Consider the following 24,515-nt stretch of genomic DNA (forward strand, 5'->3'; position numbering starts at 1 on the left):
CTCGATCTCCTGACCTCGTGATCCGCCCGTCTCGGCCTCCCAAAGTGCTGGGATTACAGGCTTGAGCCACCGCGCCCGGCCGTGTCCTTTCCACATATGTCAGATTGACTTTTATTTGAAGAAACCTTTATTAAACGATACCTTTAAATATTTGTTATATTTTGGTTTTCTTTCTTAAGTACTGATACGGTTTGGCTGTGTTCCCATTCGAATCTCAATTTGAATTGTATCTCCCAGAATTCCCACGTGCTGTAGGAGGGACCTCTAGGGAGGTAATTGAATCATGGGGGCCAGTCTTTCTCGTGCTATTCTCATGACAGTGAATAACTTTGATGAGATCTGATGGGTTTATCAAAGGTTTCCACTTTTGTTTCTTCCCCATTTCTGTCTTGTTGCTGTCATGTAAGAAGTGCTTTTTGCCTTCTGCCATGATTCTGAGACCTCCCCAGCCACGTGAAACTGTAAGTCCAATTAAAGCTTTTTTTGTTCCCATTTTCGGGTATGTCTTTATCAGCAGTGTGAAGGCGAACTAATACAAGTACCTACTCTAATTATATGTTTGTAGATCTATTTATTTGTGTGTCTTCAACATTTATTATTTTTCTAATTCATTCTTTTTATAATTTTCCTTTTATTATATATTTTTTCTTATTTCTATATTCTAGGTTTCCTACGGTGTTCCAGGAACTCTGTTTTCCCTGGTGATTTTTTTTCCCTCTATTTCTGAGTTTTGCTACCTCATATGTAATCATTTCCTCTTGTGTCTTCATCTCTTCCCTGAGTTTTTTCACTTCTGCTCTGTGATCTTCCTTCATGGAGGCAACTGCTGTTTTAATTTTTAAAATTTAATTTTGTCAAAATGTTTGGTAACAATGTTTGTGCAATATTTTTCCGGTGGTAACTCATGTATTGATTAGTTTTGCTGCTCTTTTTTCAATTTGATTGGTTTTAGTTTTTCCTTATATAAGTTTGTGTTCATGCTGTGTTAGTTTTAAAAGTTTCCTGTTTTAATTAATTAGCTTTAATGAGGTGGATTTTTTTTTTAACTTGAAATACGTGGTAATTCCTTGAATAAGAGGCTGGGATGTGAGAACAGGGTATCCTTCAGGTTTTACATCCCATGGGGACAGACTGCTTTAGCGAAAGATGACTCATGTGTGTGATACAGGTAGCCCTACCTCATCTATTTCACCGGTCCAAACCAGGTCCCAGAGAGCTTCTGCTTCCAGCTACCTTCACCTCTTTTTAGCATCCATGTATATAAGGAATAAAGCATTTGTATTTCCTGGTGAGCCTGTCACTCACAGTGACTATTTTTTTTCCAGCACATGCTAAGATGCTGCTGCTGGCCTTCTTATACTCTATACTTTTCACTTTTTCTTGAGCAACTTTTGTCCTGTCTCAGCTGTTTTGCTTCTTTATATTTTGTGAGCTGCAGATTACATCTGTCTTTGAGTTTTGTTAAAGTAGAATTTATTTGCCAAGTTATTATCTCTCATTTTCTTGGTTGCTTTTATATGATTTCCATGAGAAGAAGAGGGAAGATCTTGACTTCTGTAGCCAAGGTCTACATATACTTCCTATATACAGAATACTTTATACTGGAAGGGGAAAGTTTTTGTTTTATTTTGTGTTTAATCCAAATATATAAAGATGCCACTATACTGTAAAGTCATTCGATGTTTACTTTTTAAATTTCATATTTTTTGGTTGGTGTTTAAAAAGTTCCTAGGTCCAGCTCCAACTTTATTCCACTTTACTTTCTTTCACATATTTTATGCTTCTTTTAAATTGTACTGAATTATTTAGAGTTATTCCAATAGTAGTTATTATTTTTCCATTCTGTTTGTTTGTTTGTTTATTTATTTATTTTTGAGACAGAGTCTCGCTCTGTTGCTCTGGAGTGTGATGGTGCGATCACGGCTCACTGCAACCTCTGCCACCGGGGTTCAAGCGATTCTCCTACCTCAGTCTCCCAAGTAGCTGAGATTACAGCCACCTGCCACCACGCCTGGCTAATTGTTTGTATCTTTAGGAGAGATGGGGTTTCACTAAGTTGGCCAGACAGGGCTTGAACTCCCAACCTCAGGTGATTCACCTGCCTTGGCCTCCCAAAGTGCTGGGATTACAGGCATGAGCCACCATGCCTGGCCTATTTTTCCAATCTTATTCACCATTTTTTCTCTACTTGACACTTCCTATCCAACCCTTGCCAATTCTTCCTCACCTCCATGTTTCTTATTTTCAATTAAAATTTTATCTGGACTTCAAGATCTACCTCAAATAAGTACCTAATTCTTAAAGCTTTTTAAAAAATCTTTATATATTATTATAGTATCTCTTACATGTATATACACAATTTGCATTGCTTATATTCTCTTGGAATGATATCTTATTGTATATGATATTTTGGTTATTTGGTTACTGCTTCTAGTTTCCATCAATTGGAAGTCCACCAATTGGAAGTCGTATTTGTGCCTCATTTGTGCCTCATTTATGTCTGAGCATAGAACATTGCGTATAATAGACATTCAATAAGCATTTGTTTAAATAATAAAATAATGCAAAATGCCAAAATTATTTTCTAGAATGCATGGCGCAGTTTCCACCTACTTCTCACTGATGCACAATATAACCACTCATGGAAATAATTTGGTTCTTTTTTTTCCCTAAAACTGCAACCCTTATGGATGTGATTGTAGATGCACTTCTTTATTCATGCAGACAGTAAAACTGTGTTTTGATTATTTTAATTGTCTTATTTCAATACAGAATAATTTTTTCTTGGCTCTTTATGTCTTGATAGCTGTTAAGTAGATTAAAAAACAAAAATGGGGCCGGGCGCGGTGGCTCAAGCCTGTAATCCCAGCACTTTGGGAGGCCGAGACGGGTGGATCACGAGGTCAGGAGATCGAGACCATCCTGGCCTACACGGTGAAACCCCGTCTCTATTTAAAAATACAAAAAACTAGCCGGGCGAGATGGCAGGCGCCTGTAGTCCCAGCTACTGGGGAGGCTGAGGCAGGAGAATGGCGTAAACCCGGGAGGCGGAGCTTGCAGTGAGCCGAGATCGCGCCACTGCACTTCAGCCTGGGCGACACAGAGAGACTCCGTCTCAAAAAAAACAAAAATGGAAAACACAAACTTCCATAATCCTTTACCCTTAGAATGGTGGATTTCTATTAAGATATATGCATTAAAAGAACAAACTCTACTAAAATTTAACTTTTAGATGTAAATTGAAGTAAACAGAAGAGCAGAAGCTTAGAGAAAATTTCCCTAAATACACTCCGTGTTTTACAAAGATTTTTAGAAAAAGCAAAATTTGAGAATTTTCTTCCCACTATTTCATTTAAATAGGTCTCTTAACAAATATAATTTACTTGTAATTTTTCTCATCATTTTGTAGCTTTGAAAGCTGTATTTGATGAGAAAAACCTGTTTCCGAAGGATATTCTGGATCATGAACGAAAAGCCAAACAATTATGCCAAGAAAAAAGTTGTGAAGTGAAGAAAAATAAGAAGTAATTATAATAGAAAAAACTTCATCGTCACATAAAGTACATATATAAAATGCAGAAAAAGCATCAAGAATTCTGCCTTTTACTTTATATTTGAACTTCAGGAAGTTTTGTCTTCATGGGATAATTTAGTACTGTTCTTATCCATCGTCTTTCAATTTCTCTGTATTCTTAATAAAATAAATATTGAACTAAAGTGGGAGCAGCATCTTGGTATTTATTCTCAAGAATTTTTATAAAAAAATTTATGATTCCAGAACAAAGTTCTAACCAGTTGCCTTCTGACTGTTCCTATAGACAAGTATTTTTGATCAATTTTGACTGTAAAACCTGCATTGAAATATATGAAAAGTACTGATACAGTAAATATCTACAAATGTGAATAAGAAAACTGTTTCCACTTTTTTACACTTTCTAGTGCTTTTTAAATGATTCTCATAATGGTAATCAGACCTTGTCAATAGCACCACTTCTTTTTAATTCTTACTGGCTTTTATTCATTCTATAAGCTTATTGGGAAATTACTGCATATGATCTACTTCAATAGTTCGTTATACTGTACTTTAAAATTGAATGTCTGCACATTGTGCACATGTACCCTAGAACTTAAAGTATAATTTCAAAAATTGAATATCATAGCACATCAAAGAGGTAATAGTCTTGAAAAAAAATCAAAGGGCCTGGGGTTATATAAAGGACCCACTTTATGTGGAAAGTCAAGTGGGAAATATTTGGTTCTGTAACTTACTGCCTCTGTTTGTTGACCTGTTTTTATTTATAAATATAATCATGTTCCAGGCAACCAATATTATTATTCTGCTTTATTTATTGTATCCTATAGAAAAAATTGGTAAATTCATTTACATAACTATAATGACTTACTGTATATTTATATTTTAAAGAGTCCTTTCAAACCAAGCTGTAGTCTAAGAAGAATTTTTCAATAATACATATAGTAAAGGAAAATACTTTGCAATATGTAGGGGGACCACTTGGTATAGCAACTGCAAATGTCCTTTGTGTTTAAACCACACAATAATCATATGAATAGATTAGCTTAGAGGTAAAATATGGGATATGAATCTATTAGGAGAGAGCTCAATTATCAATGGCAGTTGAGATTGGAGCCCAGGTCTGTTTTACTCCCAAACCATGGTATTTGTCATTCATCATTCAGTTCACTTGCTTCTTAATAGTATAACGCCATTGGAATGAATTCTAACAATAGACTTTCTAGCACCAGTGGAGCAAATATTTTGGTTTGGTGGAGAAGGCAGTGACAGAAAGATTTTCAGAAGACAGCTGCCTATTCTAACTACATTTAAGTGCATTCTGAGTTAGGCATTATGACTGCTATTCATATCACCTTCCCTCCTCATGGAATGAAAATTACATACAGGAAAGATTGTAGGAGAAAAGTATATTTGTCTCTGTGTGTGTGTGCATGTGTGTTTGTTTGTCTGTTGGGTGGTGTGATGATGTAGGAGAGTGTCCTTGTTTTAGAAAAATATAATAATAGAATGTTTACGTATGATAGAAATTATGTTTTCAGCTTACTATAAATGATTCAGAAAATACTAATTATATGTATATATAAAATGTATATATATACACACACAGGTAACACATATACATATCTATATTTACATCTGTTTGTTGATTGGGAGGATAGATATATAGATGAAACACACGCATGCAGTAGATGCTAACAATTGGGGAAACAGGAGGAGGTGGAGATGGAAATAGCAGTTCTTTGAACTATATCTGCAACTTTTATGTAAATTTGAAAGTATTTCAAGGTCAATTTTTTTTAAATATGAAAAGTTGCTTTTGGACAAAAAGATTATTTGAGATGTTCAAGCAGACACTGGGTAACTGTCTCAAAAGGAATATTGCAAAGACTTCTTGCACTGGGTAGGAGGTTTGATTGGATAATCCATCATTTCAAACTCAGAGCATATGATTTATGAATCATAGGTTGGTGATAGTACAATGGAGTGAAATCTGAGCCAATTCCCAGAAATTTAATGGAATGTTAAGATGTTATAGAAGTAGAATGCGGGTACCAAATAATTTTCAAAGGCTCTTTTCCCCACTGATCCACCCATCCCTCATGTAAGTATTGAAGGCATGTACAAGAGACTATTTTAGGTACCAGGTATTCACATATAAATAGAATGCACCTTTTCTACCCTCAGTATTCTGAAGTGAAGCTATATAAAATGTAGTGGTTTATTAAACCAACACTGAATGAGCCCACTGGCATAAGTTGGAAATTCATCATTTGGCATATTTTTTTCTGGCATAATTTGGACATTCTTTTGCTCAACATATGTTACTTTTTACCCTTGAAGATAGCTTTGTTTGATGCGATAGCCTGAGATAGTGTGGTTCATATAGACAGACATTCTTTCTATAGCTTACTACATGTGCATGGTATTATGCTGTAACTCTAATTCCATCCTGAATTAACATCAGGGCTGCTTCTGTAAAAGGAATTAAGAGGCCGGGCATGGTGGCTCAAGCCTGTAATCCCAGCACTTTAGGAGGCCGAGATGGGCGGATCACGAGGTCAGGAAATCGAGACCATCCTGGCTAACACGGTGAAACCCTGTCTCTACTAAAAAAATCTACATAAAAACTAGCCGGGTGAGGTGGCGGGCGCCTGTAGTCCCAGCTACTCGGGAGGCTGAGGCAGGAGAATGTCCTAAACCCGGGAGGCGGAGCTTGCAGTGAGCTGAGATCCGGCCACTGCACTCCAGCCTGGGTGACAGAGCGAGACTACATCTCAAAAAAAAGAAAAAAAAAAAAAGGAAAAAAGGAATTAAGAAGAGTTGTCTCATAAATATATTCAATGAGAAGGGAAGTTTTAAAGGTATAAGAGCTTCTTTTAATGTAACTGTTTCTAATAATTTGGAGAAAAAACACAAAAAGAAGAAAAAAGACAATATCTTTTTTGTATGTCTTACTCTTCTTTTGTAACTCACAGCATCTAATTTTCTAGGCAGGTAGCAGGATATCACCCATCAACTCTTAACAGAACTGAAGGCATTATAAGCTGTTTCTCAAATTAACATTCAGATTCAATTACTTATGATCAATTTTTCTATGGTAAAAGGAATTGGTCACATTAAAATAGGATATGTCATAATCTTCAATAGGCTACCTTGTTTGTATTATTTATATTTATACTAAATATAATTTAACCTTTTCTTTTGTCAGAACATTTTCCTATTATCACTCAAAATTTAGGAACAATCTTGACCAAGAAAAATTGCCTGAAATGAGTCCATGCTTACATGGAAGAATTAACTTTTAAGTTCTTTACTGATGAGGGCATTTTCTTATATATTTTTAAAGTTTGGAATTAAGTGCATTTTTACTTGAAAAAACTATAAAAAGATAAGAAAAATGATGAGATGATAACTGTAACCCCTTGTGTGGTTTTTATATCTATTCCCAGGTTTATGCTTTACAGTGGGGCAGTAACGGCAATCAGCCTTATACTAAGACACGTTGGCTTGCATTAATGAATAATTCCCCCCACCCCCTGATTTTCTAGGAGCAAAATAGAATTGTAGAAACAAGAGGTTTGAGAAAATATTTTTAAAATTTGTGGCAATATTTTATGGAAAATTGTATTGTCTTCATTGTCTATTAAAAGAGTATAAACCAGGGAGAATAAATTGATGGCTATTGCTTTTTACTCCTCAAGAGACAGGAAAATGAACATTCTGCCCGAACTGCTCTAATGTAAGGTCCTTGCAGAACAATTTCATTAAATGGTCTTAGTAGGACAGAGTGATGGTCTCTGCCATTGGTAGGAAAAGTAATGGCCTATTTCTGGATAAATCACATTGTGATCTGGGCAGTGTACAGACATAATAATGTGGTAGCCAAGGGTACTGGTGATGTATGTTTGCTGGTGTCAGTAAATGGGTAGAAAAGCATTGATTGAATGATAGTCTTGACATTCAGACTTAATATTTATGTATTGCAGTGTGAAGCAAGTAGAATGATAGTATTCTTGTGTTGCACAACTCTTTTTGGAAAATTATCTCTGTGTTAATTTAAAGCTACACTAGAGTATGCTTATGTTAGAGTAGGAAATATTAGAATAAAACTCAAGATCTTGAAAATATTTGGAGATGCCTATATGGGAAATCAAAAATTTTAGTTGATTAGTAGATTATGGCCTGCAATGATCTACTTTCAGGCCTATTTTAAGTTATAGTCATGTTAGGACACGGAAAAATGTTAACAGGGTCCTCCATGAAATAAAGCGAGCGTAGATAGCTTTAAATGGAACTCGTTTTATTAGTTCCATTTAAAGCTATCTACACTCGCTTTATTTCTTTTACACGAGTTTATCAGCAATAGTATTAAATTTGGGGATCAACAGATATTTGTTTAATTAACACTGGACTAATTTGTTTCTCTTCTCAAAGGCCATGGATAAATAATACAATGTGCTTAATATCTGATTGCCATTGAAGTGATTGATTTGAACTGCAAAAGTGAGATGAAACCCATTAAATTATGCATTTTTTTATTAATGACCTTTTATTAATGACCTTTTTGCAAAGAAAATCGTGCAGAGTTTTAAAAGTATGTAAAGGTAACACCAATTTTTATCATTGAATACCTACGGCTAATAGTATTATCCTGATATATTTTGGCAAATACATTATCTTTTTTGCTGGCCTTTTTGCTCAAAATAAGAACATATTTCTTCAATATCCACTCTTTTTCTTAAGAATTCAAATCCTTATATCCACAGGAAACTCCTCTGACTATTGTATAATTTGACAAATTGTTGAGAACTCTGTACATGCAGTAGTAATTTGTCTCTGTATTCCGGACTTGATTTAGCTTTATTCTTTTTCTCATAGGCATTCTGAAATATTTATGATGAAGTGCATTGGTAATCTGATGTGGGAGTCCTGTGAGAAACAAAAAGGACTAATTACTAGCAAATTTACAACTGCCAGCACATCCTTTCAAATTCTGTGCAATTTTTAAAAGAAGTAAAATAATGGATAAAATAATAATATAAACTTAATAATTTAAAAAATTCTATAATTGTTTTATTTCTCAGTTCTTGCGCATTTCATCAGTTGATCATTAACCCGATCATGTTAGTTCTGAATTCAAATGTAGTGAACACCTGCTTTGGTTCTAGAGCAATTAATCAAGCAATGTTCAAGATAAATGGAGTTGGCCTTGATTGCTCAGGTGTTTATGTACAAGGGTTTTCCTGCAAGCATATTTTAGTTGTAACATTCTGGTGAATAATCAGAAGCCAATTTGGGGTAAGTACCTTAGAAATAAATAGCTTTTGAATAAGTATGTATGAAATAACATTGCGCATGAGTGTTCAGTAAAGTAAGGAATGGCATTTCAATTTGCTTTGATGTTTACACAATGACAAAATTGCTCAAGATTGGATTTTCCAGAATGTATTGTAGTCGTTTAGCAAAATGTAACAGTATGTTAAGTATACAAATATGTAGCCTAGTAAAATAAAGTACAATATGTACATACATACACAAAGATATATATGGATATATATAGATATGTATTGATACATATATATACACACATATCCATATATAAAGTATACAAATATGTGGCCTCATAAAAGTCAAGTACAGTATATGTGTATGAACATATATACATAAGTGTGTGTGCCCACAGAATATTGGGCAATCACTAAGAATGGTATTGGGCAATCATGGGGTTTATGTAGCCATTCAAGAATTGATATTATTAGGTATTATACCTCTTTCAGTTATACATTATTTGTGCATAAATATTTTAGTGTCATATATTATTTTTAAGGGGGAATCAGACACACTACTTTAAAATATCAATTTCTCAAAAGGTAACATGGCTAATATGCTTTGATGTAAAAATCATTTGAATTTGTTTAATTAACATATCACTTTTATTCTCCTTAAATGATTTCACTACAAATCAGAAGACCCAGTTCTTATAGGACTATTCATCAGGTTGTTTAGTTCAGCAATACTCTGTGCTTTCTGATAAGATATGATCCAAAACCCAATGAGGCAAGTGAATTTTTAAAACAAATATTTGTCTGAGGTTATAATTTATTAAGTGCTTAGAAATTTTCTAGAAAAAAGGATGCTCAAATAATACAAATTTAATTATTAAGATTATTAATAATATTGAGAAGGAAACTCTAATACTGAGATTCTACCACAAATAAAAAGGTACATTTGTAATAATACCGTTCATTATTCTAACATAAACCAAATATATAAAGCCATATCTAATATATTTCCACTTGATAATTTAAAAGTACTAATAATATTTTGACTGAGTATCTACAAGCACATATTTTGGTCAGAAGTCTTCTGAGAAATTGAATATATTAGAAGATAATGATACATAGACATTTATTTTGCATGTAAAACTTCTCTTACTCACTGGTTTTTAACTATTATTGCACTGTCATTTACAAGCTTGTATGCTAAATTAATCCCTAATGAAACATTTGCTTGATATTAATAGCATATGTCTACATCTAAAGTTGACCAACACATTTTCTAACAATTGCCTTGGATTGTTTTTTGAGATTTTTGTCTTTTGCAAATGTATGTCTAAACAAATACAGTTCAACAAAATACATTAAAAGATAATTTGAAATATCTAAATAATAACTCCATAGTTTAGTTTGGAAGAATATTTGACTATTAGTAATCTTTATATATAAATACAGTTGTTCTTAGAGACTTCTACCCATTTATGGGTCATGGTGGCCCCCTTAATGATCTGCAAAACACTCTAGAAATGTAAGTCTCTTCTTAAGGCTGACAACACACTATTCTGAAGACTTTCACCTTTACCCCTAATTAATGGTTACTTCCTGGTAACTTACTGATGGATACGTTTTTAAGGGTTACTAACATGTGTTATTTATAAGGTAAAATTATTGTTACTAAAATTTATGAGGCCTTGGAGTCAACATTCTACCAAATATGTGGTAATATTGCAAAACTAATTCTGCTCGAGGTATAATCAAATGGTTGAATTTCCTGCAATTTTAGTGGAGAACACTTTAATAGGGTATTATTAATCTTGTGAATTGTTTATGGTTTTCAATTGCTGCTACTCTTACGTTTGTTAGTATTTTTGTCAATTCTTTGATATTGTATTTCATTTTATTTATATTTTTTCTTTTACAATTTCAACTTTTATTACAGATTAAAAGGTACATGTGCAGGTTTGCTACATGGGTATATGACCTGACACTATGGTATAAATGATCTCATCACCCAGGTAGTGAGCATAGTACTTTATTATATCATTTATATTTGATTGCCATTTTGTCTCAAACTTTGCAGGCTTTCTGCATTACATTTTTCTTCTTTTGGAAAAGCAGGAAGAGGGCTTTGGGTTATTTTGTCCTAAGAAATAAAGAGTGAGGAAAATTGTAAAAAGCCCGATTACTCCGTTATTTTAGAATATATTAATTTTCTAATATTATGGGTCTAAAATCACACTGGGGTAAGTCTGTCTTTATTCCAGTTCTCCTCTTAATGTATAAATTACTGTAGAGTAGACTGCACAGAAGGTTTACCTGATGTCAGAGTTACAGTTATCCCACTGAAAAAACATGAGAAAAGATAGAAAAAACTATTGCCATTGATAACATTCCAACACTGCAGTGTCTTTTTTGATTTTTGTTACAAAACTACAAGTAAATTTTCTACTGGTTCTTGAAGATATGTCAGAAATACCATTAGCACTTGAACCGTTTTTTCTAGATAGATGATACTTAGAAATCTAATTGGATAGAGTTCACTCGTGCTAGTAAGTTCTGTTACGATAGAAAGCTACAATAGGTAGAAAGTTTTCTGTTGAGCTCTCTATGGAAAACTCTATTTTGAAAATGAATACATTTTGATTTAAGCGATACAGAGGAGTCAAAATGGACACAATCTTGTTGTGGAGTCTCCTATTGCTGTTTTTTGGAAGTCAAGCCTCAAGATGCTCAGCTCAAAAAAATACCGAATTTGCAGTGGATCTTTATCAAGAGCTTTCCTTATCTCATAAGAACAACATTATATTTTCACCTCTTGGAATAACTTTGGTTCTTGAGATGGTACAACTGGGAGCCAAAGGAAAAGCACATCAGCAGATAAGACAAACTTTAAAACAACAGGAAACCTCAGCTGGTGAGACCCTTACATCTCCTTACTTATAGTGGATAAGATATGGACACATTCATTTTTTAATATTAGAAGTTCAGGATAAAAAAACTTTAATAAGTGAAAATGTAATGAAAAGTAGAAAATTGTAATAAAATGGAGAATTGTAAATGTAATTTTCATTTGTTTAGAATTATTTCCTCTAAAAAGTTACAAAAATTATTGAGAAATTGACATCTGTGTAAATGTAAAATTGAGTATATATTTGTACATTTTCTTCTGGTTTGTTTTAGCCAGTTTTAATTACTTGAGATTATATTGGGTGTGCATGTGTGTGTGTACGTACATAGTCATAAAATATACATCTATATACATACATATTATTCCACTATCACTATGTGGTGATCATTTTCCCATGTCATGGAACTAATTCAAAATACAATTTTAATTACTGTATCTTATTAGAAATACCATTACTTATTTAGCCTTTCTTCAGTAGATTGTCTCCAACATTTCTTTTTTAAAAAAGGCACCTTATCTGTAACAAGACCAAGAAAAAACATTAATTTGTTCAATTTAAGAGCTTGTTAGTAGTTTTAAAAGGAAAATGGAAAAAAGGGATTTAAATCATCAGAGGCCTTTGTGCTTGTGAATGCTGGTTGTTTTGTTGGAGTCTCCTCATGGTCTGTCTGGGATAGTGTCTATCCCTCTTACTGAGATACTGTGCTTTTGTGCTGGCATCCCATTTGAAAGAATTATGGCTCGGCTGGCGTGGTGGCTCACACCTGTAATCTCAGCACTTTGGGAGGCTGAGGCGGGTGGATCACTTGAGGTCAGAAGTTCGAGACCAGGTTGGCCAATGTGGTGAAACCTCATCTCTACTAAAAATGCAAAAATTTGCAGGGCATGGTGGCATGTGCCTATAGTCTCAGCTACTCGAGAGACTGAGGCTGGAGAAGTGCTTCAAACCAGGAGGTAGAAGTTGCAGTGAGCTGAGATCGTGCCACTGCACTCCAGCCAGGCAACACAACAGACCCCATCTCAAAAAAAAAAAAAAGTTTGTTGCTCATCTCCTTAGCTATCTCATCCTCTCAGTTTCTGTAGTTGTTTTAATTTTCAGCTTTTGGATTACTCTGAGATACTGTGTTCTAAATATAGATTTTTGATTTGGGAATTTAGTTGCTACAACTATAATTTCAGTATATTTTTCTTATCACAGAGTAGCTGTATTTATAAATTTGCTTTCCTGAAAATACTATTTACAAGATTTTATTTGGTTCATTTTAAATAAAGACAATTTTATACAGAAAAGAAGTTGGTGATAGTGAAGTGAATTGTAAGAATTTTTCTTTGCAAATAGTGCATACTGAATTCAATGTATTCCAGATTTAGTCTTGATTAATTTCAGCAAATCCCACTATACCACTCCCAGAAATGTTTAAATCACATGCTATAGCTTCGAAAAAGTAATACAATATTTGTGAAGATACATAAATTAGAGTCTGTGGAAACTAAATGACTTTAAATGGATACATCATATAGAGAAACACAGAAGTTTTAACAAGTGTGAATTGTGAACATGATAATCCAAGTAATAGTAATGCACTGTCAAAAATACAGATAGCATATCAGCCACTGTTTCATGCGCTTAATGTATATTCTCTCATTTAATATTTATAGTTAGTTTGTTAGGTAAACAACCTTCTAATAAACCTCAGAAAACTGAGGCAAAGAAAGGTTAAATAATTTGCTCAGTGCTAAATCCTAAAATAATTCAGTGACAGTTAAGAATATAAGAGCAATATATTCTCATTAATACATTAATAAGAATATGAATTATTATATATTATGTAAGACTCTCAGTGTCCTCAGTTCTTCTTCTTTACTTCATTGTCAAAACATCTGCTCTGAATTTACCTCCTCCGTTTTGCTGAACATCTGTTAATACTCCGTTTTACTTTACCTCTGCTAGTGCTGATGACGAATGAAAGGCAAAATTGAAGGTGCTTCTTTTTTCCACAGAGTTTTGAAAAGAGAACGGGACATGAATTCCTGTCCCAGTTCTGCAACTAAATGACCTTGTGATTTGGCACAAGTAATGTCACTTGTGAAGCTTCTTAATCTCTCTGGGCCTCAGATTCCTCACTGTAAAAAGAAAAGTTGAGGTTAGGTAATTTATTTGGACTTTTTGGCTGAAATAATCTATAGTTCTATGACTCCCTTTGTTTACATCTTTGGATCTCCCATATGCACACAAAATTGGCTTTTAGACTTTTACTAGCAGAAGAGAACATGCACTGAATTTTAGAACACTTTCTGGAGGTCTGGTACACTCAAATCAAGAGCTACATTCACCCGTGACCTGTGGGTTATCCATGGCTCTATTTTAGAAAATGAAATAAAGTTGTTCTCATTACTTATTAGGAGATATACACACACACACACACACACATATGCATATACATATATACATATACATATATACACATATATATACACACATATATGTATGTATACATTCTTTTTTGATCTGCACTAAAAATGTCATTAATGTAGAAACCAAATAAAATTTATAGGGCAGATAATGTTTTATTCTTTTCCAAACTTGTACTGCTTGGTGACATTTTTTTCATTGACTTCTGAGTTCAACGATTTATCAAAGGGCAGCTGTTTGTCATGTAGACTTAGACCTTAAGTACATGACATAAATCTATTTGCTTTGACAAATGATTTGGAACTACTTTTTCTCCCCTTATCTTTTTTTATTCCTTTAAAGATGTTCATGTATTTCAGATTTCTGAAAATTAGTTTCAGATTCTGTCACTTCATTTCTGACCTTAATTAATTCTTTTGGAAAAGCTCTCATGTCTTTACTCAGAAAGGCTTTTCTGTAGCCTCCTAGTGATTGAGGTATTTGTTTCAGGCTTCAAATAGCAATAAATGGTTACATCTGAAATCATTACATAAATAGTAAAATGGCTTAACTTTCTTCCCTTCCTAATGTAAGGAATTTCAGGGTTATAAAGAATTACTGAAATTCTTCAGATCTAATCATATGGAAGCAAGTGTTTTTATATCTGAAATTGTTTATACCTGTGTTTATATACTAGTTAACAGAGAATCCTGGAGTTTGAAATATACTTCATAAAGCCTCCTGTGAGACTGTAAGAATGCCAGGCCAAAAAGGCAAGTAGGGACTGAAATGTAGTCTCTACCCAGCTGGACAAGAGGAGAGGCCATGGTGCTGCCCAGCCCCCAGAGAGGGAACTATTTTTATTTGCACAAAGATGCCCTATGGGCTGCTAGCTTTCTGATTTAAAAAAACTGTGTTTACACAAGCATAGGTACACACACACACATCCTCCTTATTTCCAATAGAAATCTAGTAGTAAATCCCTCTTAGTAATACCCAGTTTTCTTGAATAAAGATTAATTGAATATATCAACTTCTAGGTTATGAAAGTGGCATTTGCAGTATTTAACTGAAAATATAATGAAGGCCCTGAAAGAATCTGTTTGAAATAGAGTTACAAGACTTAATGATTGAGTTCTAAGATTAAGCCAGAAGGAAATGAAAACTGTCAGTACACTTTGGCAATGAACAGGAAGCTGTTGAACCAAATATCAGGGTAGACTTCTCTCATAGGCATATATAGCTTCCGGACAACACGGCAGTCAGAACAGTCCAAAAATAAATAATAGGCCTAAAGTGATTCTTTCAGTTGGCTCTGACTGACTTATTTTGGCTAGTGGTTAGAGTTAAAATGGTTAAAGATTTTTATGGTTGATGTCGACAGCCAAAGTATATAAATTCATGAATTGTAGAAATAGGCAATTCTGATTCTTACGCATCTCTAGAGATGATTACAGAGGTTGCCTTGTAAATTTTAAAACCTGTACAGGTGCAGTTGCTTATAAGAGAACAATTTTTTCTTCAGATGAAATAAAAGTAATATTGAAAAGGATTGCTCATCACTGTCATACCCCCATCAGCATTCATTAGCATTCCCTTTCATAGGAATCACATGCTCACGTTATGCAAAGAATAAGATTCTAAACATAAACTTCAGCAACTAAAAATGAGCTAAATATGACTATCAAGAGGGACTTCCCTTCAGCTTCTATAAATGCATATTCTTGTTTTTGACAAGTTTCAAATTTACATGGAAATTCTTTTTTCCATATAAAAGATGATTTCTCTACAAAATGCATATTCTACAGGAGATACATCCTTAAAATATTTATATTAACTTTGAAGGGATTGTTAGTTATACCTAAGGGTACAAAAAATGGTGATATGAATCAGAGTGCTTAGATAGCAAAGCTGAAAATCTGTTGTTTTTATGTTATTCAATATGCCAATATATATTAAAATTGTTTTCTAGGGGAAGAATTTTTCGTACTGAAGTCATTTTTCTCTGCCATCTCAGAGAAAAAACAGGAATTTACATTTAATCTTGCCAATGCCCTCTACCTTCAAGAAGGATTCACTGTGAAAGAACAGTATCTCCATGGCAACAAGGAATTTTTTCAGAGTGCTATAAAACTGGTGGATTTTCAAGATGCAAAGGCTTGTGCAGAGATGATAAGTACCTGGGTAGAAAGAAAAACAGATGGTAAATTTTCCCATTTTTGTAAAATTATTATTTGCCATTGTATTAATGGTTTTTAATATCCTAAAGTAAAGAATGGCTGAATGTTTTCCTACTGCACTATGGATCAGAGGAATCAAATATCCTATTTCATTTCATTGTTATTTAAATTAATACGAAATTGTAAAACTGGAAAGAAATTGTAAGCTGCTTTGAAAAGTATACTGATTCTTTTATTTTATTTTTAGAGATACTTGCTTATAGACCTTTTAATGAAATAATTTTAATAATAATTTTTGTTGAAACCTAGATTTTTCAGGTATAAAAGCAGAAATAATCTCTTTGGCTGGGTAGAAATTAAATCTGTCAATCCCAAACGGCTTCTTTCCCACAGATACTGAAAATGATTAACACATTTTAGTTGAATGTGTTAATATTTAATAATAAATGTTAATAGTTCTATCATAAACATAGTAGCATAAACTTTAAAGGCAAGCTAGCAAAAATTTCATAGTTGACTACAGAGGGATATAGTAAATTTAAATTCATACAAATCTCAGTTGAAATCTTGGAAAGTTATAAGCTATGCTCCATTTAAAATGAAGATATTATTAAACCATTTCAGAATTCTTTGGAATTTTAATAATGATATATGTGAAGTGACAAGCATATACCAAGCCCTCAATTAATAGTAGTTTGTTTCTTTATTTAATCAGCTACGAAAACTGTTGTTATAAGACATATGCCTTATAGGAAGCCTTATATGGGGAAGCATAAGTTGAAAGTGTGAGATAAGTGTGGTGAGTCATGTTCACAGCTGTAGGAAATGAGGACATCACTAGACAGCTCCATGGCACCCAGTCATACCTATTTCTCATAACTTGGAAAAACTCACTGGACATAGAAGTAGGAGATCGGTTATTTGGAGGAAAATATTCATGCTAGTAACCTCCATTCTCTTCCCTTTCCAATGGTCAGTGGACGCAGCTGTCAGAGTGGCAAGTTTGGGTGTACCATTAACTTACTTATGATGACTGACATGTTAGAAGACCGTGAAATAGACAGAATAATAACAGTAAATATGGAAGAAGAAATATCTTTATTCTTTATGTCTGACATACAATGGATACAAATGATCTTACTGAAGAGAGTCTACGTATATCTAAGTTTGCCTAAAACAGTCTCATATTTCTAATTTCGTAGTGAAATTCCATTTGCACCTGTTTCTTCATGAAATATTTAATAGCAATCCTGTTTATTCTCAAATTTACCATATTTAGATGATAACATGTCCTATCCAAAACTGATCTGCAAAAGACACTTTTGCTTTAATTCTATTCAAAGCGATTCCACTGAATCACTATTGCACATTTCTTCTTACCTCCTCCTCCACCCACTTCCTAGGAAAAATTAAAGACATGTTTTCAGGGGAAGAATTTGGCCCTCTGACTCGGCTTGTCCTGGTGAATGCTATTTATTTCAAAGGAGATTGGAAACAGAAATTCAGAAAAGAGGACACACAGCTGATAAATTTTACTAAGAAAAATGGTTCAACTGTCAAAATTCCAATGATGAAGGCTCTTCTGAGAACAAAATATGGTAATGTGAGAAACCACAGTTCTTAAGCATAGTCTTGAGAATTGCCAAGTATATCTGATATTTTATTTTGTCTATTCCAGGTTATTTTTCTGAATCTTCTATGAACTACCAAGTTTTAGAATTGTCTTATAAAGGTGATGAATTTAGCTTAATTACCATACTTCCTGCAGAAGGTATGGATATAGAAGAAGTGGAAAAACTAATTACTGCTCAACAAATCCTAAAATGGCTCTCTGAGATGCAAGAAGAGGAAGTGGAAATAAGCCTCCCTAGGTTGGTGATGTTATTTTACTATACGAGTTCTTACGTTTCCACTTATGTAGGAATTTGAGCAATCAGCTGAAAGGTAGCAAATACTTGAAAAGTCTATTGACACAAATGAAAATACAAATGCATTTGGAAATTTTACTCTACTTTTGGATACTAAAGCAGGGCTTACCTGTGCTAGCATTGCTTTACTGTGAGAAGAACTGAATTTAAGGGCTTAGTTTTCTCTGAAAAAGATAAGTATATGTCTTACAATTAGAATGTTGGGATTAGAAGGAATTATTGTCTTTTTATTATGCTAATTTATCTTTCTCCACTTTTTTCCTGATTGGAATTTTTAATATTTATCTCTTATTAAGAAAAAACAATTATAATGGTATGTCTTATACAATTGAAAGATATGTTATATCACTTTGACAGATAGTGCTCTAATCATTGAATTATAAACAGAAGCCTATAGTCAATTTTAGGTAGTTAATACAAAATGGAAATTGCAAAGAGTTGTCTCAGGAGGCAGTAATTATGAACTAATTTTTTAACATCATGTGTCTAAGGGACAGGAGAAACTTCAAAGAGAAAGTTGTGCCCAAATGACTCAATTCACACTCTACCCAAGCTTTTAAAAAGAGATTTATGTCCAATAGGTTATATACTGTCGTTTTATTTCTAAATTTTCTTTCAGACTCATCAATCCCTAATTATTTTGTGCTCCCCTGTTTCTGGCCATTGGTCTCTTAAACCTCTTGGTTTTTACTTCCTTTTCCACTAAGCCAGGATCTAGTCATTAGTTATTTCAATCATAGTCTCATTAACATTTTTAATATTTTTGTCTCCTTGTCTTTATCCCTTTCCTAATTCTCTTCTCAATTATCCTCAATTCTGAGTACACTCAAGAAACCACTCCTGGCCGGGCATGGTGGCTTATGACTGTAATCCCAGCACTTTGGGAGGCTGAGGCGGGCAGATCATCTGAGGTCAGGAGTTCGAGACCAGACTGGCCAATGTGGTGAAATTCTGTCTTTACTAAAAATATAAAAATTAGCTGGGCATGGTGGCGGGTGCCTGTAATCCCAGCTACTTGGGAGGCTGAGGCAGGAGAATCAGTTGAACATGGAGGTTTGCAGTGAAAGCTGCTCCTGTTCCTCAACTACTGCAACTGTTCATTTTGTTGGAGCAAAAACCTAGAAAGGAGTAACTTCTGGCCTCACTGAGACTAGAGCTCAGCACTCCTTGCTTACTCTTGAGAACTTTCTTTACTCCTACCCACACCATACCAGGACATTACCTCTCTCCTTCACTTACTACTCTAGGTTGATTTCTCTTACTTCCAACAAGTGTGAAAGTATCCTATATCCTAAAGAAAATCTATCATCAGGTAAACTTTCTCCTCTTTATTTATAGAAATCACCTCAAATTTTATGTAAATATTTATTAATCTTTACCTTCTTTGATATTGTGGAGAAAGAAGTATCCTCTACTTCTCACATCCTAACTCTGGGATCTTGATCAAAGTATTATTAACCATCCCCTTTTTTCTAGAAAAGATTTCTTCCTTTAGTTCCCAGGACACTACTGATTTAGTTCTTTCTCTCTTTCTGGAAATTTTCCCTGCTCCTTGACTGACTTTTATTTTGTTTCTGTTCCCAAGCAAAAATTTTATCAGAGTTTCATCTTCAGAATTTTCCTCTTCTTACTCTCTCTGAGAAATATTATTTATCCCCTGTTATTCTGGTTTTTAAAATCTGAATCTCTAACCCCAACTTCTCTTTCATTTCCCAGCCATTTGAATATCTCTACTTGACATTATTCTTTTTTTCAAAGAATTTTTTTAGCACCTACTGTTCCAAACACTGCAGTTTAATGGTATGTATGACAGATTGTTTACCTTCTAATAGTGAAATAATATTTTTTGAAATTAAATTGTTTATTTTCAAATTTACTTCTCTTAGCTTTGAAATGATCACTTTCTTGGAGACAAAAACAAAATTACTGAGTTTGAAAACTGTCTGTGACATGTACCACCAGTGGGGTCTCAGGAGAGTCACTTGACCATTTTGAGTTGCAGTTTTATCAATATAAAATGTGGACAATGATACTTATTGCCAGATTTTTCAGTCTAAGTAATAATGCATAAGCCCCAACCTCAATTGACAAGAAGAAATACAAGCTTTCACCAGAATTTCCTTTGACAGCATTTTTAGGAATCCTTAGAGGAATGTTTCACAGTCCAAAAATCTGTCCAAGCTGCCACAGCATAGACAACTTCGAGATGTTTCACCTTATTCTGAGCATCTCCATTCCAGGGCCACACTTCCCATACAACTACTCCCATAGTGTAGACAGCTTTGAACTCTTTGGCCTTATTCTCAGCATCTCCACACAGGGCCACACTCCACACTTCCCATACAACTACTCTCACTGTGTAGACACAGATTTCTCTCTTAATTCTTCCAAGCACAACTGTTATGGGTTGAGTTGCATCCCCCCACCCAGTAACTCAGAATGTTGCCTTATTTGGAGACAAAGTTTTTACAGAGTAATGAAAGTGAAGTCATTTGGCCGGGCTCTAATCCAACATGACTGGTGTCATCTAAAAAGGAAAATTTAGACAGAGATATACATGGAGGGAAGATGATGTGAGAGACACAGGGGAAAAAATGGTCATCTACAAATCAACGAGAGGCATAGAACAAATTTTTCACTTACAACCTTCTGAAGAATCCAATACTGCTGACATCTTGATTTTAGACCTCTAGCCTCTGCAACTGTGAGACAATCTATTTGTGATTTAAGATACCCAGTTTGTGGTACTTTGTTATGGCAGCCCTAGCAAACTAATACAAGAAGAACGACTTCAATGTTTAAGCAAATTTTACTGAAATCTTGGTGATAGTGAAAGGGGCTTACAACATAGAAAGCAATTTAAAACCAGGTACCAATCATGATAGTTCCTTGAGTGTAGACTATTTCTTGTACCAAAGAGTCTCCTTCTGTCCGTTGTTATATTTAGCCTACCATTGCAACGGTACTAGCACCCACCTTCACCCAAAAGAGTTATCTTTACACTTCCCTCCTATTCAGCTTTCAGAGTCCTCCACCATTTCCCTGTATAAAGAGAAAGTGACCCAGATTTTCTTCTATGCTCTCTAAGGCCAGTTTCCCAGTTGTGACAAGAATCTATAGTTGCCAGGTATGGTGGCTTATGCCTGTAATCCCAGCACTTTGGGAGGCCAAGGCAGGAGGATCTCTTGAGCCCAGGAGTTCAAGACCAGCAGGAACAATAAAGAAAGACCCTGCCTTTAGAAAATAAAGAAAACCAAAAAACAAAAAAAAATTAGTTGGACATGGTGGTGTGTGCCTGTAGTCCCAGCTACTGTGGAGGATAAGGCAGGAGGATCGCTTGAGCCCATGAGTTTGAGGCTTCAGTGAGATGTGATCCTGCCACTGCACTCTAGCCTGGGCAGCAAAGCAAGACCCTATCTCCAAAAAAAAAAAAAAAAAAAAAAAAGTCTATAGCAGAGATTTCAGTGAAAACAATGTTTTCATATCATATAAAATAGCTTATGCCCTCGTCATCTCAAACTCCATCTCCCTCCCACTGGTTCTGCTTGCAAAATGAAAAAGCCCATTGTATTGCTTTCCCCAAACAAAAGAACAATTTGCCTTAAAATCTGAATTTGAATATTCATTTATATAGAAACAGAAACAATAGTTGGCAGTTGTATCCCCCTTTTCCATACAAATTCCAGCCACCATTGATATTTAAAAGCTTGGCAGTTTCAGTTATAGTATCTCATTACATATTTCTATTCATAGCACAAAGTCTGGCAACTAGAAGGTGCTAAATAAATTTTTTTCTTTGTTAAGAAGATCACTGCCTAGTCAGTACCAAACTAGAAACAATGTCTTCTCTGAATTCTCTGACTGCACTCCTTTCTCTTCTGTGTGGCAGGCCCTTCTCTGTGGTGTCTGACCAATAACTTCCCATTAATCCTCCACGGTTTCCCTTGAAGTTATTGCTTCCATGTAACTCAAACATGCCTAGTTAGAGTGAACCATTCCTTACCTATATTTCTAGAACATTTCAGGAAAATTTACATCATAACACTTGTTACATGGCATCTTTATTTCTTGCTCACATTCCTATCTATCCTATTAAAATGTGATTTCTGGGACAGCGGGTTAGGTCTTGTTCATTTTAGTTTCTGTTGTTCCTAGCATGCTTCATGGTACATAGTATGTGCTAAATGAGTATTATTGAGTTAAAGTACACAAATAATTTCAAGGAAAGAAATTCTATATTATTTCTCTTTATTTAATTTTAAATATCTTCAAAACCAGAATTCAACTTTCCAGTCACTCTAATTTATTCTCTTTGAGGACCCTGAATGAAGCTTTCCCTCTTTTCCATACATATGGCATCATGAAAAATAGGACATTAGACATTTACTTCAAAACTTCTCTGTAAAGAAGGAAAAGTGAGACTTTTTTCGAAATTCAGGGGACAGAAATTTGTTATTGTTTAATCACATTAATACAGAATTACATGTAAAATATGTTCATTTTCTACGAAATTAATGTCTTCTGATTTGTTAAAGGAACAATTTGCTTATGTATTTAGTTCATTAACAATTTTAATTTATCAGAACATGTTTATGAATTAACTTTCCTGAGCACCAAAATCATGGATTAAAAATTCTGAAATACATTTCTCCCAAAAGGAATAATTTCCTCACAACAGAAAAATACCTGTTTAAAATACGTGTTTGGTAGAGAAGAGAGAAAACAATGTAGGCTCAATAAATGTTTGGGGTAGACTGGCAGATTTATATTTTATTACTGAATACTGTGGTTCCTTTACATCTGAATAAATGTGTAATGGCTTTCAAACTGATAACTAAATATTCTGATAAAATTGGAACAGCTTAATCAACTTCATTAATTTCTAGAGCTGCTATAACAGCACAACACAACAGAGTAGGTGGCTTAGAACAACAAAAATTTATTCTCTCACAGTCTAGAGGCTAAATGTCAAAATCAAGGTGTCAGCACAGCAGACTCTCAAGGAAGGATTAGGAGAATCCTTCCTTGCCTCTTCCTACCTTCTGGTAGTGACTGGAAGTCCTTGGTGTTCCTCTACTTATAGATAAATCACTCCAATTATTTCTTCTGTTGTCATGTAGCCATCTGTCTTTGTGTGGTATTCTCATATCTTATAAGGACACCAAAGGACACCAATCATATTGGATTAAGGCCCATTCCTATTTCCAAATAAAGTGACATTAAAAGATACTGGGGGTTAGGGCTTCAACACATGAATTTGGGAAAGGGGGTATGCACAATTCATCCTGTAACATCAACTGTAATAAAATCTATATTGTTGTAAAACAAAATAGCTCTTTGGTAGCAAAGTTTAGTACATGCCAACAAACAAACAAACAAACAAAAATACCGTAAGAACGCTTATGTTTAAGCTACAGTAGAAAGGACCATGTGAATGACTATTTATAGTTACTGCTTAAGAAATACTTCCCCTTCCCCTCTATTGTGTATAATGAGTTTAGAATTAGGGCCAATAAGATATAATCTAAAAACACTCGAGTGCTTTCCATTATTTATTATCTGTAATATACTAGATATATAATTTTGGACATCATCCTGCAATTGAATGTCAGCTAAAATAATTATATTACTTTGTCTAAATGTAGTATGAGATCCTTTAAAAATTTTAGTAATAAAGCTTCCTTTGGTTGAAGAGTCTAAAACATAATTGCTATATGCCAGATTCTCTCTGCAGAAGAAACATTCTGAAAATATAGTTTAAAAATTGTGTGTATGGGCAAAAATGATAGTTTAATACATATAAGGTAAATAAACACATAACTTTTAACTTTGTGAAGTGTTAGCATTTATATTTTAATAGTAAATGTTGTAACTTTTATCATCTGACTTGGTTATTCTCCCATTTCGCAGATAAGAAAACTGAGACACTGAGAAGATAAATTGATTGCCATTCAATGAGTATTGACAGGGAAGGATTAGCTCTCATGTCTGTTGGGTCACAGCCTTATTAATTTGTCACAGCCTTATTAGTTTGGTAATTATTAGAAAGTGTATTTCCTGTTCAAAAACATTGATTGAGATTCTACTGTGGGCAAGAGGCTGGGACGGATGTAAAGCATTAGGTTCTCTACTGATAAGATGGTTACCACCTATTGATAAAATGGAATAGTACGAGATTTGTGCAAGAAATTCACTAAGACGACCGGGCGCGGTGGCTTACGCCTGTAATCCCAGCACTTTGGGAGGCCGAGGCGGGTGGATCACGAGGTCAGGAGATGGAGACCATCCTGGCTAAC

General features: G+C 34.2%; 2 protein-coding genes across 2 annotated transcripts in view; both read left to right on the forward strand.

The window, feature by feature from the left end:
* Positions 1-3,717, forward strand: part of WDR49 (WD repeat domain 49) — a 181,140-nt gene extending 177,423 nt beyond the window's left edge. Inside the window, 1 exon segment of the mRNA XM_011944625.1 lies at positions 3,410-3,717. Within this exon segment, the coding sequence (XP_011800015.1) occupies positions 3,410-3,528 (119 nt within the window). The 3' untranslated portion in view covers positions 3,529-3,717.
* SERPINI2 (serpin peptidase inhibitor, clade I (pancpin), member 2) overlaps positions 3,462-24,515 on the forward strand; it is a 37,618-nt gene continuing 16,564 nt past the window's right edge. The window contains exons 1-7 of the mRNA XM_011944624.1: positions 3,462-3,560; positions 8,704-8,833; positions 9,502-9,592; positions 11,469-11,725; positions 16,084-16,314; positions 17,695-17,889; positions 17,970-18,162. Coding sequence (XP_011800014.1) covers positions 9,573-9,592; positions 11,469-11,725; positions 16,084-16,314; positions 17,695-17,889; positions 17,970-18,162 — 896 coding nt within the window. The 5' untranslated portion in view covers positions 3,462-3,560; positions 8,704-8,833; positions 9,502-9,572. The remainder of the gene's footprint in view (positions 3,561-8,703; positions 8,834-9,501; positions 9,593-11,468; positions 11,726-16,083; positions 16,315-17,694; positions 17,890-17,969; positions 18,163-24,515) is intronic.

The sequence above is a fragment of the Colobus angolensis genome, unplaced genomic scaffold, assembly GCF_000951035.1.
Source record: "Colobus angolensis palliatus isolate OR3802 unplaced genomic scaffold, Cang.pa_1.0 Scaffold234, whole genome shotgun sequence".
Classification (NCBI taxonomy): domain Eukaryota; kingdom Metazoa; phylum Chordata; class Mammalia; order Primates; family Cercopithecidae; genus Colobus; species Colobus angolensis.